This window comes from Podarcis gaigeae (genome assembly GCF_964106915.1).
Source record: "Podarcis gaigeae genome assembly, chromosome: 4".
Lineage (NCBI taxonomy): Eukaryota > Metazoa > Chordata > Lepidosauria > Squamata > Lacertidae > Podarcis > Podarcis gaigeae.
This window is the reverse complement of record NC_139677.1, coordinates 54910001-54924672: the sequence shown is the minus strand read 5'-3', so window position 1 is coordinate 54924672 and position 14672 is coordinate 54910001. Positions and strand designations below refer to the sequence as shown.

The 14672-nt window shown below is 40.1% G+C and overlaps 2 protein-coding genes across 5 annotated transcripts in view; both read left to right on the top strand.

Annotated features, from left to right (window-relative positions):
- KCNE2 (potassium voltage-gated channel subfamily E regulatory subunit 2) overlaps positions 1 to 14672 on the top strand; it is a 220475-nt gene that overhangs the window by 129352 nt on the left and 76451 nt on the right. The window lies entirely within an intron of this gene.
- The window catches only part of CLIC6 (chloride intracellular channel 6), a 132020-nt gene that overhangs the window by 111374 nt on the left and 5974 nt on the right, over positions 1 to 14672 (top strand). For all 4 annotated transcript variants that reach the window (XM_083735087.1, XM_083735088.1, XM_083735089.1 and 1 more), the window contains 3 exons: positions 11770 to 11879; positions 13140 to 13265; positions 13504 to 13610. In XM_083735087.1, coding sequence (XP_083591213.1) covers positions 11770 to 11879; positions 13140 to 13265; positions 13504 to 13610 — 343 coding nt within the window. The remainder of the gene's footprint in view (positions 1 to 11769; positions 11880 to 13139; positions 13266 to 13503; positions 13611 to 14672) is intronic.

The following is a 14672-nucleotide window of genomic DNA, read 5'->3' as shown; positions in this document are numbered from 1 at the left end:
TTGTTTCCCAGGGGCTGCCACTACATGTGGTAAATTGCCTCAACATATTGTATACAAGATTTCATTGCAGATATAAGCTACATAGATCCTCTGGCTATTATAAAGTACATTGGCTAAGCTAGTGCTGTTTAAATCAGCCAGATGAAAATCCAGTTTTACTAAGATGATTTGGGTATTAAAGTCGGAGATAAATCTACTTTTGACTTCATGATTAAACAGGGACATGCTATGAAGCTGCATCATGCTCAAAAAAGTAATGCTTTCCTTACAAAGTGTAGAATTGACACTGCCAGCAAGAAGTAGAAGAGTACAGTGGAATAAGATACATTACACATACTTAGAATTCTCCTCACCTCACTCTGAATGTGTTGGCAGTTTTTTAAGTGAAAAGGCATTCAGGTTTGGGGTTTACCATTTGTGTACTGAACTTTATGGCTTTTGCTGATACTGTAGTTGTAGTATCTAAGTCCCTTGCATTTTCTAAAGTTAGGACAAGTGCATCTTTTTTGAAGTACAATGGGGTATACTTTCAGAAACTGTTGAGACATAGAGTGGTACCTCGGGTTACAGACGCTTCAGGTTACATACGCTTCAGGTTACAGACTCTGCTAACCCAGAAACTTTGCTTCAGGATGAGAACAGAAATCGTGCTCCGGTAGCGCAGCAGCAGCAGGAGGCCCCATTAGCTAAAGTGGTGCTTCAGGTTAAGAACAGTTTCAGCTTAAGAATGGACCTCCAGAACCAATTAAGTATTTAACCCGAGGTACCACTGTATATATGTATGTATGTATGTATGTATGACAAATGTATGGGGAAATCAGATCGTGAGTAATAAGATCCACTACAGACAACTGAAAAATCACACATTGCATTCATTTATTTACCCACAAATCAATGATGCCCCCTCCCCCCAAGTTCTGGGGCCTGTACATGCATGGCAACTTGAAAGTTTAGTTATCCTGGTATGGACAGTGCAGAAGTTGCAAACACAAGTCAAGTTTAGAGCTTGCCATGTTACATCTTAGAGCCATACAAAGCATTCAAGTGAGTGAAAAAGCATGCAGATTTCTGGTTATGATTGTGTAAACTATTTATTTCATTTTAAAACTACCCTTCATCAATTAAGATCCCAGGCCTGTTTACAATATATCTAATTAAAACAACAAAACTGAATATAGCAAAACCAAAACATTAATAAACACTAAAATAAAACTCAGGGACTGTACATTACTTTAGAGCAATAATGAGGGGATAGGGGTAGGAATTTACAATATAAATTGTAATTCACAATTTGTAAGATTTGTCTGTTTCTTTTTCTTCCTCCTATGTGACATATGGGGTAGCACTATACATTAAACCCATATTCATGGGGCAATAAAACAAATAAATGGCTAGAGCAGAGAAATTAAAGCAGTGAAACTGTGGGGATAAGTGTGCCTAACTTTTCCCTCATCCACTGCTTCTCTGCTCAATATTGCTCCCCCCCCCCAATTTCCCAGCAGAGGGTTTCCTTATGTATATAACCTATCATTAGGCCTTTAAGGCAAAATTCAAATGGGTGGTGCAGGGCCAACTCAGATATAAGATGCAGGGAGGGAGCAGCTGCAAGATTTTATTATTTGTTTATTTGTTGGAAGTTGAATAGTAGCATCCTGCCTCAGCAGTGGATGGGGCTGTCCTATTACCAGTGTGGGCATAAGATTCAACTGTCTGTCTCTTTGGCTACTGTACATGGAATAGCACTTGGGATGCTGTTTGTTCCACATTTCAGGGGGCACGATGTCTTGGCAGCCCTGTGGTGGTGCTTACTGTCATCCCAGATCTGGAAAAAGATAGGCATAAAAAAGGAGGTTCGGGACTACAAAGGGAACCTTTTCCAGCTCAAAGGCCACATTCCTTTGTGGGAAAACCTGTGAGGCCTGGATGCCAGTGATGGGTGAGGTCCAGAAGCAAAAGTGGATGGCACTCTGGGGCAAAAGTGGGTGGAACAATAGCTGCATCTACTTTTGTATAGTAAGCGGCATTCCAGCGACACACAAGCCAGATGTTTCTATACACACTTCCCTCCAGGCCAGCAAAAGACATTACCACAGTCCAAGGATTCTCTCCAGCGGCAGCCAGGCAAAAGCACTTGCAGAAGGTGAGGAGAAAGGCTGGGGAAGGATGTAGCCTGGGGAGAGAGCATATGCAGCCTGAGAACTGAAGTCCAGAAAGACAGGTTTGGAGAGTTGCAATTTGGCTGCTGGGCCTAATGTTCGCCACCCCTGTTCCACATTCTGCATCCCTGAAAAAATGGATAAACTGCTTATGAAAGGTTAAAATAAATTGGCAGATATATGCTTCTGCAGGGAATCTTGTAAATATGCACAGTTGCACACTCCTGCCATTAAAAGAGACTGCAGTTAATAGGAAAATGTATACAGAGCCACTCAATGTAAGAAGTTTGTACTTTGTTACGAAGATTTGTTGATCTATGAGAGGAGTAACTTGCCTAAACTCATGGGTGCCTGCTAAGCACTGCTACTGCTCATCAGGATTCTTTGGTCTATTTTGTCTTTGGTTATTTGCACTTGATGTTCAGGTTTTTGGGTAGCAATTTTTTTTCTTCTGAGAAAAGAATAAGAGTGCAAGAAAAATCCAGCCACAACATTAAAAAATGGGCCAATTTCACTCTGCCTGCTTTAATTTTTTTTAGGTATGGGTATCTCCCAAAGAAGAAGATAACCCAATATCCTGTCTTTTATACAGCTATCCAAATAAGTTTTTTAATTGGTGAAGTCCTTTGCCTCCACAATTGCTCTAGTGAGATTATTGTTCTGGCCTCTTCATCTATGTATCTATCCAGTTCAGTTAAAACTCATATCCAGTCCAAACTTTCATGTAAATTGACCTCGAACTTTATTAGCAAACAACTTATAAATGTAGATGACCAAATACTTTGCTTTAGAAGAATGGTCAAACCCAAATGAGATACAAGTATGGCTCAGGTGAAAAGATAATGCAAGGTTAGGCCCTCAAGGCCAGAGGGAGGCTTTTCCTCTTCTCAGGAGAATGTTCTAAACAGGATTATACACTGTATTCCAAATACTTGATCTGTTTCTAACAGATCAATATGAGAAATTGTAAGCAATTCTAAATATGGAGATTAGGGGCCAATATAATGAAATTTCCTATTGGGACCGAGCCATTATTTCAATGTATTACAATGCTAATAATAGAAACTCTTTGATTTTCAGCCTAAGTCAATTAATCATAGAATTCATGAGGTTCATCGAGTCCAACTCCATGCAGTGCAGGAATCTTTTTGCCCAACATGGAGCTTGAACCCACAATCCTAAGATGAAGTCTCATGCTTTGCCAGCTGAGCTATACCACCAAGTCATCTTCTAGTGTGCCCACAGCCTTTTTAAACCTCTCTTTTAAACCATATATAATTTCCCTGGTTCTCCTCCTCTCTGGCGGAAAATAGATCTATCAACCGGTTGTTTTTCATTTTCATCTGTTACAGCACTAACATTCCATATAAGTTTTGTAAAAAGTCGATGCACTTGGTCTTTGTCTTATTAAGCAAGTGTTTCCTTAAGTGAAATGAGAAAGTCCCTTTGCTACTAAAGAAGTTCAGGGAAGTTCAGATAGGCTTGCATGCTTATCCATAGCAAAGCAGATCCTCTGAGGTTTGCTTAAGGTAAATGGATTTTTTTTTTTAATGCAAAACCAGGACACTACTATGGGAGCAGCAGAACATTTGCTAATGCTCTTGAGAGCTGGGGAAACCCATCTTCTCCACTGTGAGACTGTGGCAACAGAGTGCAGTTGATTTTAAGCCATAGGGATTGAGACGTATACTTTGTTGGTTTGGGAAGAAGGTTGCTTGCAGCCTCTGTTTGTGGGGAAATGGCAGGAACTCACAGATAACTCCTTTAACCAGAACTGAACTACAGTAAAATGTTTCAAGTGGCATACTCTATTTGCAGTTTATTCTTTAGTGCTTTATATCTATGGAATTTAATTTGCAAGCACTCTTCTCCTGCTTGCCTTATTGATGGAATCACCAATCTTTCTAGGTCATTGGGCAACTTTTTAATTTTGGAATGAGTGCTGTGGGCACCCCCCTCCCCTGAATCAGACCCAACCTGAGAGAAAGAAAGCATGTTTACAGAAACACCTCTTTTCCAAGTGAACTGGTTAACAGATCCAGTGGAATGAATCTGAGCTTTTAAAAGCACAAAGAGCTGAATGATGAAGCGGGAAAGAGTGTCCCTGATTCAACTTCCTGCTTCAGCTCTATGTACTTTTCGAGGAAGAAAAGGGTAATCACATTCACCATCACATGAACAAAGGGGGCAGTGAGTGTGTGTCTGTGTGGGGGGTCAGCCAGAGGCTTCATATGCAGCATTGCTTCTGCTGGCACTACACTAATGACCCCTGCTTGTCATTTATTAAGGAAGGGTCCATACACTGACTTGCACTGCAGCCCTAATGATATCTACTCAGATGCTTTCTCCCAGATAAGTAGAACTGGGATTGCATCCCTTGTTATTTTAAATGGAAGTTGAATAAAATGTAAAGAAAACTCATCTGTTTGTGGAAGGGTCATGGTAGGGGAGTACTTGTCCGACAGGAAAAATGTTCTAGGTTCAGTCCATGGCATCTTCAGTTAGAGCTGGGAAAGCCCTGAGTCCAAAACCCTGGAGAGCTACAACCAGTCAGTGTAGCTGATACTGAAATGGAGGGACAAATGGTCTCACTTGGTATACACACATATTCAATGTACAGTGGTACCTGTGGTTACATACGCTTCAGGTTACAGACTATGCTAACCCAGGTTAAGAACTTTGCTTCAGGATGAGAACAGAAATCATGCTCTGGTGGCGTAGCAGCAGGAGGCCCCATTAGCTAAAGTGGTGCTTCAGGTTAAGAACAGTTTCAGGTTAAGTACGGACCTCCGGAACGAATTAAGTACTTAACCTGAGGTACCAGTGTATCCAGATTACTATGAATTTACTTTGGATCTTGGAAAAATTATGTTGATCACCATAATTTCTTAAATTACTCAAAAGTATTATATTTACAACTTGGAACGGAGTTCATGATTTTTGTGTGTGAAAAACATATCAAAAAAGCTTTCTTTATTACTGAACTCATCTTTTTTAGCAGCTTTTTAAATAGAGAAGGCAGAAAACATATGGTTCTATAATGCAGCTTAGGAAAAGCTGGAATTATGAATTCCTTTCATAACTCTTCAAGTGACTGTGTTATTAAGCCCCTGTGGCTGGTTCCTATAGCTTGCTTGCTTTATTTGTTCATTTGTTTATTTGGTTGGTTGGTTGGTTGGTGTCCAGTGCTGCAACTGTTTGAGTGGAAAGACTCGTGTAATACGACTACCTCCTTCATCACCTTCTCCTTGCAGTCTTCTGCACATCTTCAAAATCTGCTCTGTTCTTTCAGCTCCCTTGGTTGCCTTCATGATGCCACACACTATCACGTCTTCCATCACAACATTCCTTCCACTCTTCTTTCTGCCTATGTCTTTTTCCCCAGGTCATTGCAATTGAACTTCCACTATTGATCCCAGGGGAGAGGGGCTACCAGCTCCACAGTAGGGAGTGACCAGAGAGATATGGGGCAGGGTGGGGTGGGGGGAAGGTTGAGAGCAGTAGGCCATCACTATAGAACCATGCAGCCCTATTCCAGTCACTAATGTCTGATGATCTGAGGGAATCACACAGCTCTTGTTCTTAGAACCAAGTTATTTTGAGTTGTGTTATAGCATGTGAAGGTTATCTGATTTTAATGCTGATAATAAAATTCCATGATGCGATAAAGTACTGTATACATTTCCATTTGCTAATGTTTGTTTCTGTACTGATGAAAGAGTGAAGAGATTATGTGCCAATATATCATTTCAGCTGCTAGTTAGCTTGTTTTTCTTATGTGGTGGTTCTGGGAATAATAATTGCAACTCCAATTCAAAGTCACAGTTGTATCTTTCCAACAGAGCTTGGGTCCCACCCTATGACAGGTGCTACACAAGACATTAGTGCTGCTGTAGGAGGCTGCCTTTTGGAGACATTAGGAGGCTGCCTTTTGCTGTGACTTGACACCCAGGAAACAGCCAAGAATATAGGCAGGAAGGCTCCTAGGAATGTGAGGACCCACCTCTAGACTATATTCAGTAACAATGAAGAAGATGAAAATACTGACAGAGGGTAATAATCTGATAAATGTTGCTTGTACCATGCCTGCAAATTTCAGCCAGTTAGTAGTTACTGTTTTCCTTCTGGAAAGAAACAAAATCACATGTGGCATAAAATGCCCCAGAAATGCATTGAGTTTTGCTATTTACTATATTTACTATTTTTTTTTACTATACCTGCCAATGTTAGTGGATTAGGATTGTAACAACACCTCATCGTTTTTTCATAGGAGAATGATGAGGCAATGATAAATAAACTGTGTGAAGTGTCATTAGGTTGTTTTGGGGACATCCATAGAATCATATAATTATAGTGTTAGAAGCGACCCAACCTCCTGCAATGCAGGAATCTCAGCTGAAGCATCCATGACAGATGGCCACCCAACCTCTGCCTTAAAACTTCTAATGAAGGAGAGCAAACCACCTTCCAACCCTGGTGGACCCTGCTGGGGCTCATGAACACCAGGAAAAGACCAAGTATGTTGGGTTCTGACACCAACGCTGTGTGGTGGGGTACCTGTAATGGTTCTGAGAAGAGAGGTGTGGGCAGCCTGCTATATTTGTGCTTGGCCTGGCTCTTTATGCAAAGTGCTCATTCTTTTCACCATGACCATTTCACCATAGTTTTCAAGAGCACAGTTGACACCACTGGGCTAAGTGCAGGAGGCCGAAGAAGAAGAAGAAGAAGAAGAAGAGAGAGAGAGAGAGAGAGAGAGAGAGAGAGAGAGAGAGAGAGAGACGCCCATGCCAAGTGCTGTGTAATTTATATGCTTATGTAGGGGTGCTGTGGTTGAGTTCAGGGTTAATTGGATGCCATGGCGGAATGGAGTGGGAAAAGCAGGGCAGTATGTTTGGCTCTCCATTGAGTCCACCACTTTTGCTTGTATAATATTGCAGATATTGCAAAAATGTTGCATGGCATTCTAATTTCCTTGATGTGTTGCTGTTCCGAGTTCAAGCCAACAAGCCATGCCCTCCAGCAGGCCATTCCCAGCCTGGCTATGCATTTTTCTTTTACAAATCGACACGCAGCATTCCACAGTTGTGGAAAATCCCCAGTCCTCATTCGGTTGTTTTTGGGTTCCCCTTAGAGCTTTTAATATTTTGTGGGAGTTTGTTGGGGGTACTTCTACAAACCCTGGAGTTTCCCAGAGCATTCTAGAACATTTTTGTTTCTCAGTATCCCCATTTTTGGTTCCATTTCTCTCAACACTCACCACCTTAGTTTGCCATTAGATTGAGTGATGCTTGCAACAGGTTCTGGGAGAAAATCTGAGGAAGATTTGAATTTCACATAAGACAAGGCCAGCTGCTCTCCTGACATGACTTCACCACTGCTCATTTGCAGCCCCACTAACAGCAGTGGTGTTAAGCAATGTTATTCTGTGCACTACTCTATTGCTGTTCTCATTGGTTCCACTTTCCAAACTTTTACCAAGGTTTTAAGTTTCTCATGGCGAAAGGTGGTTACCCCCCACTTATTCAAGTCCTTTATTCACAAAATGCACCCAAGATATTTTCCATCTTTAACTTAAAAATAAACAAATCCTGCCCACAAAGGAGAGAACAATTCTTTTCATGTTTTAACTTCACCATTTGGCCCCAAAACAGGAATTAGGATTAACACTGCTAGATTGCTTCCTTCTCCATCTAATCCCTGCCAAGCTTTCCCAATGCCCTCTCATGTTTTTAAAAGTATTTGTTCATGGTACGTTATAGATTTTTTAAATTTAAATGTGTCTTCCATTTAGAGGAGTGAGAAATTTACGAAATGTGAAGTATCATATGTTAAAGTATAAAACAGGATGTGTAATTAAAGTACCAGTTAATCTGTTTTTCCCAGCCCTATAATGTGTTCCAGAATATAATGCTCTTTTGTTAAAATAATTCCCCTTAAGAATTTAACAAGGCTATAAAGTTCTCCCCCCTACTTATTGATGTGCAGTGTTCAGCTGGTCTCCTGCCATGTTATTAAATACGGATTAGAAATAGCATTGGCACCTTGAAACCATAATTCTTGCAAAAGGATAAATAGCAAATAGAATTTGATTCGTTGCTTGTGTACTTCTGACCTTGTTCTACTCAGTTTAAGGGGGAAAGTGCAGAAGGAACTGGATCTTTCAGCAGAGTTTACGAGGAAGAACAATTCAGTTTTGATCTGTGTATGTAGGCTAAGAATATCACCCCTTTAATCCAGTGACCTGTAAAGGAATATGCAAACTAGCCAAAAGTGCCAGCTACATCAAACAACACACCATTCCGTATCAGGCTTTTGACGGTTTCTAATTTATTTATTTATTTTACAGCTGAAAATATAAAAATACAGATGAAACTAATTCTGAAAAAAGTGATGTGAGGTTTGTAGGAGAAATATACCTCTGTTTTCCATTGGGTGTGTATATTTAGCTAGTGATTAAGGCTAATTGAGCCATGGAGGGCTGAGGGGGATTTTTACCTCACAAGCGGAAGGGGCAGATACAGGTTATATTAGGGGCATGTGGCTTATGCAGTTCAAGAAAAGGAAGAGGAGTTTCTCTCCCTCTTTTGCCACAGTTCTCAAACTGTGCCATTCAAGGGCCTATTAATAAGGTAAAAAGTTATGGTTTATTTAAATTTAAATAAAAACCTGTTGAGTGGTCTAGGAGATAGATAGATAGATGATTGATAGATAGATAGATAGATAGATAGATAGATGATAGATAGATAGATAGATAGATAGATAGATAGATAGATAGATGATACATAGAGTGCAGGTTATTTATTTCACTTGTATACCACCTTTACATTAAAAAGTGCTCAAGGTTGTTAACTTGACGACCAAATAAATCCTCAATAGAAAAGAACATTATGAATAACAAAATAAACATTATTAACTAACATCAATGTTAAGCCTAAGGTATGAGTTCCAGACATAACCCTGCTACTTTTACACAGGATGCATTATGTTTCTCTCCACAGTGAAAGGTGCTTGTAAAAGTTATACAGCACAGCACATTCTAGATATTACAGCACCACTAGGTGGCACCCTTTTATAAAATCCAGGAGTTAGCTGGATTTGCCTCTCTCCATGAAGACACTATTTTCAAGAACGGCAAAGACTGAAGTTCTGTTTTACGACACAGAAAACTTTTGTGCACAATAGGCATGAGTCTAGCAGATTTAAATCCAGTTTACTTCAGTGGGGGGGGGGGGATTGATTTTGCATTTAATTCTTCCATTGATGGATGTGCTTAACTTTGGCTGGATTGCTTTTTAATAACACACTTTTATAAAAGACCTATCAATGATCCACTTAAACTCATTACAGAAGTGAATTCATGTAGCTGCCAGTGGCACCCTAATGAAATAAATGAAAATAGTTGCAGGATGCAGTTTAATAATGGTTATTTTCCTGGAACCATTTGCCTACCTCTATTCCATAATTATACCCATAGATGCTGCACTGATGAGTCTTGAATGAGACACCCACATACCAAAGGGGGCTGTATATGACTAGCTCCACACATGGTAATTTGATGGGACTGCACGGTCACAGTAGGATCCAGAAGCAGATAGTAATTAGTGGCTCAGAGGAAGGATAAACAATTGACTTCACATGCAGCCATCTATGCTGGTTCTCTTGTTTACCCGCACACAGTACATCCTGTACCAATTTCTAGGCACTGAATTCCACCTCTATGGGGCAATGTACCAACTATGTGCATAGCCAGTCATGGGATCATGGTGAGAGCCTACAGCATGTGGTGGGAGAACCTCCAGTCTGTTTGGGCAGACCCAATTTGTCCAGCATATTTGGGCAGGCCCAATTTGTCCCAGAAGGCTGTTTTCCCCAGACCAAAGCCATGCCATATGTGATGTCAGATGTGGCTGGAACAGCTGTACAGCAGAGTTTCCTGTGGAAAGACTTCAAGCCTCCTTTTTGCAGGGATTAGCTGTGTGGCTGAGCTCTTATGGAGAACTCAACTGCACAACTGATCATTAAGCAAACCTGGCTTGAAGTCATTGTTCATCACCTGACAGGTGCTGACTTCTAGCCTGTGATCAGCAGTGCAGTAGGATTTTTGCAAGGCACTGTGGAGGACTTTTTAAAGTTCTGGCCAATCACCAGTGTCATTGTGGCATCAAGTGACTTGACAGTAAGGAAATTGTGTTCCCTACTCCTGACATGAGTGCTCAAAAGGAAAGTGAATGAAGTTGTTTATGCAGATATTGATATTTTCTTTTCTGATTCAAGAAACCTTGAGGAGTTTCATTTCTCATTTAATAAACTCTGAGTGTTTGATTAATAAAAATGCATGATTTGATTAATCACAGTTTAATTCATAAATTGTAGTGCAGACATTACATTCAAATGCATTGGAAAGTTGAAATAGCATAAGGGTTTGTTTAAAAGTCCAAAACTTGTTTGACCCAACCTGCCTATTTCATTTAGATCCCTTTCTGTTGAGACACAAATATAAACCACTTATATGTTGTATTGTATTAAATCAAGAAATCAAAATGGAGAAACTTTGCTGTGGAAATTAAATGCTTTCCAAGAAAGACTGAAATTCTATGCTGTGCAAGGGTGAGGCAGGCTTGAGTACATTTTGAAGTCCATGCTACAGCACTGCAGAATGCATCCAAGCATCTCTTACCTAAGACAGGATACCTTATTGGCAAGTGATGCTGAGTCAATATCAGTAACTAGACTGTACATTATTTGTCTTTTCAATTTAGAAAAGAATTAATGAATCCATTGACAGCTTTGTTTCTGCAATTCTCATGCTAACACATTCTTCATCTGTGTATCTGGCCTGGAAAGTAGAGACTGATGATTGAGACTCTCTAAAATTTACAGTCTCCAAGGTGACTAGAGAAAAATCAAGCTAGCACTTTGGCAGTAATGATTTAACTTTTGGGGGGAAACAAATTGTTAGAGCAAGCCAAGCTTTAAACCTTTATATTTAATGGAAACAGGATCTTGACTGTGTAGTTCTTTAATCCATTAAATTTCATTGTAAAGTTTTAAAATCTGAATAGTCTTTCTTTTGAGAGGACTATTCTCTTACCTAAGGAATACTACATCTTCTGTGACTTCATTATTAAAAGTGTTTATTGGTAATAGGTTGCAATTCAGAATACATTAGCACCCAAGAAGTCCTAAGCAATGGGGTTTTACATTTTTGTTTCTGGCATAAGTAAATATGAAATGTCAATTAACTGGAAGAGGAATTCTTTAAAGAAAATCTTCTGGGGTTGTCAAGTTTTCCTGACAAGGACATCCATGCAGGACTGAAGTTAATCAATTACAGCTTTTAAGGTACAAAAAATGCAAAACAGTATAAAACATATTTGGATTTCTGCTTTCTATTTAGATGCAAAGGAATGCAAGAGTTTGTGTGGGAACGGGTTTGCAACTGCGGTTTCATCACTGTATGACTGAAGGAAAGGTGGAAAGAAACCATCTTGAAATACTTGAGAAGAATTATTTCAGTTAGATTGCATTTGCTTATTGCAGGGCTTTCACTTTTGCATTTTCGCAACAATTACTAATGTCATTGTTTAATTAAAAATAGTGTTATTTGTTTTAGGCTGGTAGTGATGGGGAGAGTATTGGAAACTGTCCATTTTCTCAGCGCCTCTTCATGATTCTCTGGTTAAAGGGTGTCATATTTAATGTTACCACTGTGGATTTGAAACGGTGAGTTATATTTCATTTTCATTTTTAAAATAAAAACCGAAAGTCTTAGAAAGCCTTACATTAGGAGCACTCATCTCTAATTACTCTGAGAGATACTTATTTATTTATATTTATTCTTTGTATATACACAGTGCTTTTTCTGGAGGGGGTATGCAGGGGGTATGCATACCCCTAAATATTTTGTGAATCTAAGTTTGGCCTCACTGAGGGGCAGTATTTCAATATGAGTGGGAAAATGAGACTACCCCTAAACATTTTTTTAAAGAAAAAAAGCACTGGATATATGAACCATTATAAAATATCGGAGTGGTGTACTGAAAACTAAACTAATGTATAAAATTGACGCCAAATTCTGTGGGTGTCCTGGAGATTGGGGAGCTGAATTGGGCATTTTCTTTCGATTTCCTTTCAAACTGAGCTAGGAATGTAGGGTAAGCAGTTCTGAGAATGAAATGTGCTGTTAGCTCTTATTTGGATCCCAGCAACTTTTATTCTCAGAATTCGCTCACACTCGCAGCTCAGTTTGACTAAAGCACCTGTTCTTCTTGCAACATTTGTGCGGTGTAGTGGTTAAGTGTGGTGTAGTGGTTAAGAGCGGTAGTCTCGTAATCTGGGGAACCGGGTTCAAGTCTCCACTCCTCCACATGCAGCTGCTGGGTGACCTTGGGCCAGTCACACTTCTTTGAAGTCTCTCAGCCCCACTCACCTCACAGAGTGTTTGTTGTGGGGGAGGAAGGGAAAGGAGAATGTTAGCCGCTTTGAGACTCCTTAAAGGGAGTGAAAGGCGGGATATCAAATCCAAACTCTTCTTCTTCTTATAACATTGGCTACATCCCTTTTTTACAGATCAAAAGTAACAAGAGCATGAGACAAATATTTATTCCCCACTCTCATGCTGAATACAGTCAAAGAAAATGGAGCAGAAAAGGCCAATTTAAAGCAATGGAATTTAAGTTCTCAGTAAATATTATATGCATATTAAATTCAACTGAATTTAAGCACACTTTGTTGTCTCCAGATTGCTAAATCTGATTATTCCATCCTGCAAAACGTATATTTAAATAGTATGACATTCAGAGCACATATATACATATATTCTCAGAAGTGAGCCCTGGTTAGGTCAATGGAAATTATTCCTGCATAGGAGTGCAGCCTCAGAAATCAATATTTTTAATGCCAAATCAGATAGCTAACTTTAAAAAGCAAGGTTTATCTAGCAGGACAGGTTTCTTCTAAAAAAGAATGTTTGTCTCATTTTAGGAAGCCTGCAGACTTACAGAAGCTAGCTCCAGGAACAAATCCTCCATTTATGACTTTTGATGGTGATGTGAAAATAGATGTGAATAAAATCGAGGAATTCCTAGAAGAAAAATTAGCACCTCCAAGGTATTGTACTTGGCTGTACTGGATTCAATGGAAGCAGAATATGTGTTGGCTGTTGTTTTAGAACAATAAGTTATATAGACTATGGAATGAAAAAAAATTAAGGTAGTTAACATATGATTAAGATATATGATTGTCACAGCTGAGTCTTATTGAAATATGAGCCCAATCAGGAACCTCCTAAGTAAATTGTTGAGAAGTGCTGAGTTAGGATTAAATTATTATGTCTTAAATTCTTCAGATATCCCAAACTTGCACCAAATCATCTGGAATCTTACTCTGCAGGAAACGATGTGTTTGCTAAATTTTCTGCGTTCATTAAAAACACAAGGAAAGATGCCAATGAAAGTAAGTATTAAAACCTTTGTATTGTTACTGTGAACAAATGCCTTTGGCTCTCATCTCTGTATGCCTACATTCATTTTTGGCCATTTGTCAAAGGTCAGTGTTTCTTGCCTTATATTTGTTGCTAAGCATGTAAACATGTCTGAGCTGACAATGGTGATGGGTGCTGTGACTGTTGCAGTCATAATGGTACCTGTGGATCTTTAAATTGGGGGAATCAGTTATATACACCTATAGTTCATAGCTGTTACCTTCTTTTCCCTCTCCTTTTTCCAATAGTACTGAACTTTGCTAATACTGTCAAAACAATTCCGGAGGAAAAACAGGCAGCTTTCACTGGCATTATTATAGAAATTTATTAGAATAATTAGTTTCATAAGTGATATATGTCATAGCGTAAGCCATTTTGTGCTATCTTCTGCTGTCCAGTATCACTTTAGTATAAATAGTACAGTGGTACCTCGGGTTAAGTACTTAATTCGTTCTGGAGGTTCGTACTTAACCTGAAACTGTTCTTAACCTGAAGCATCACTTTAGCTAATGGGGCCTCCTGCTGCTGCTGCCGCGCCGCCGGAGCATGATTTCTGTTCTTACCCTGAAGCAAAGTTCTTAACCTGAAGCACTATTTCTGGGTTAGCGGAGTCTGTAACCTGAAGCAAATGCAACCGGAAGCATATGTAACCTGAGGTACCACTGTACTGTACTGGCCCAAATATAAGCCGCTTCCTTAAAATTGGTGGCATCCACGTGGTCCAAGAAAAAAAATTGCGGCCCTAGAGGACCCACACAGCGCACTGGGGAATGATGGGGGGCTGCTGAAGGCGCCCCAACATTCTCCTGAAGCGCCAGCCCTATACGATGCAGTTTGCGTAGGGCGGTGGCGGAGGTGGCGGCCCGCCCAGGCACCTGTAACCCGCCACCGGCTGCCCCCCCCACTGGGTGGGCACCCCCTTGCTCCCTAACAACAACAAAAAAGAAACATTCTGTGGGGGACGCACAGCAGAGGGGGATCGCATGGTGGCACCACCGCAGCAGCCCCTGCCGGCACTCGCCATCCCACCGCCC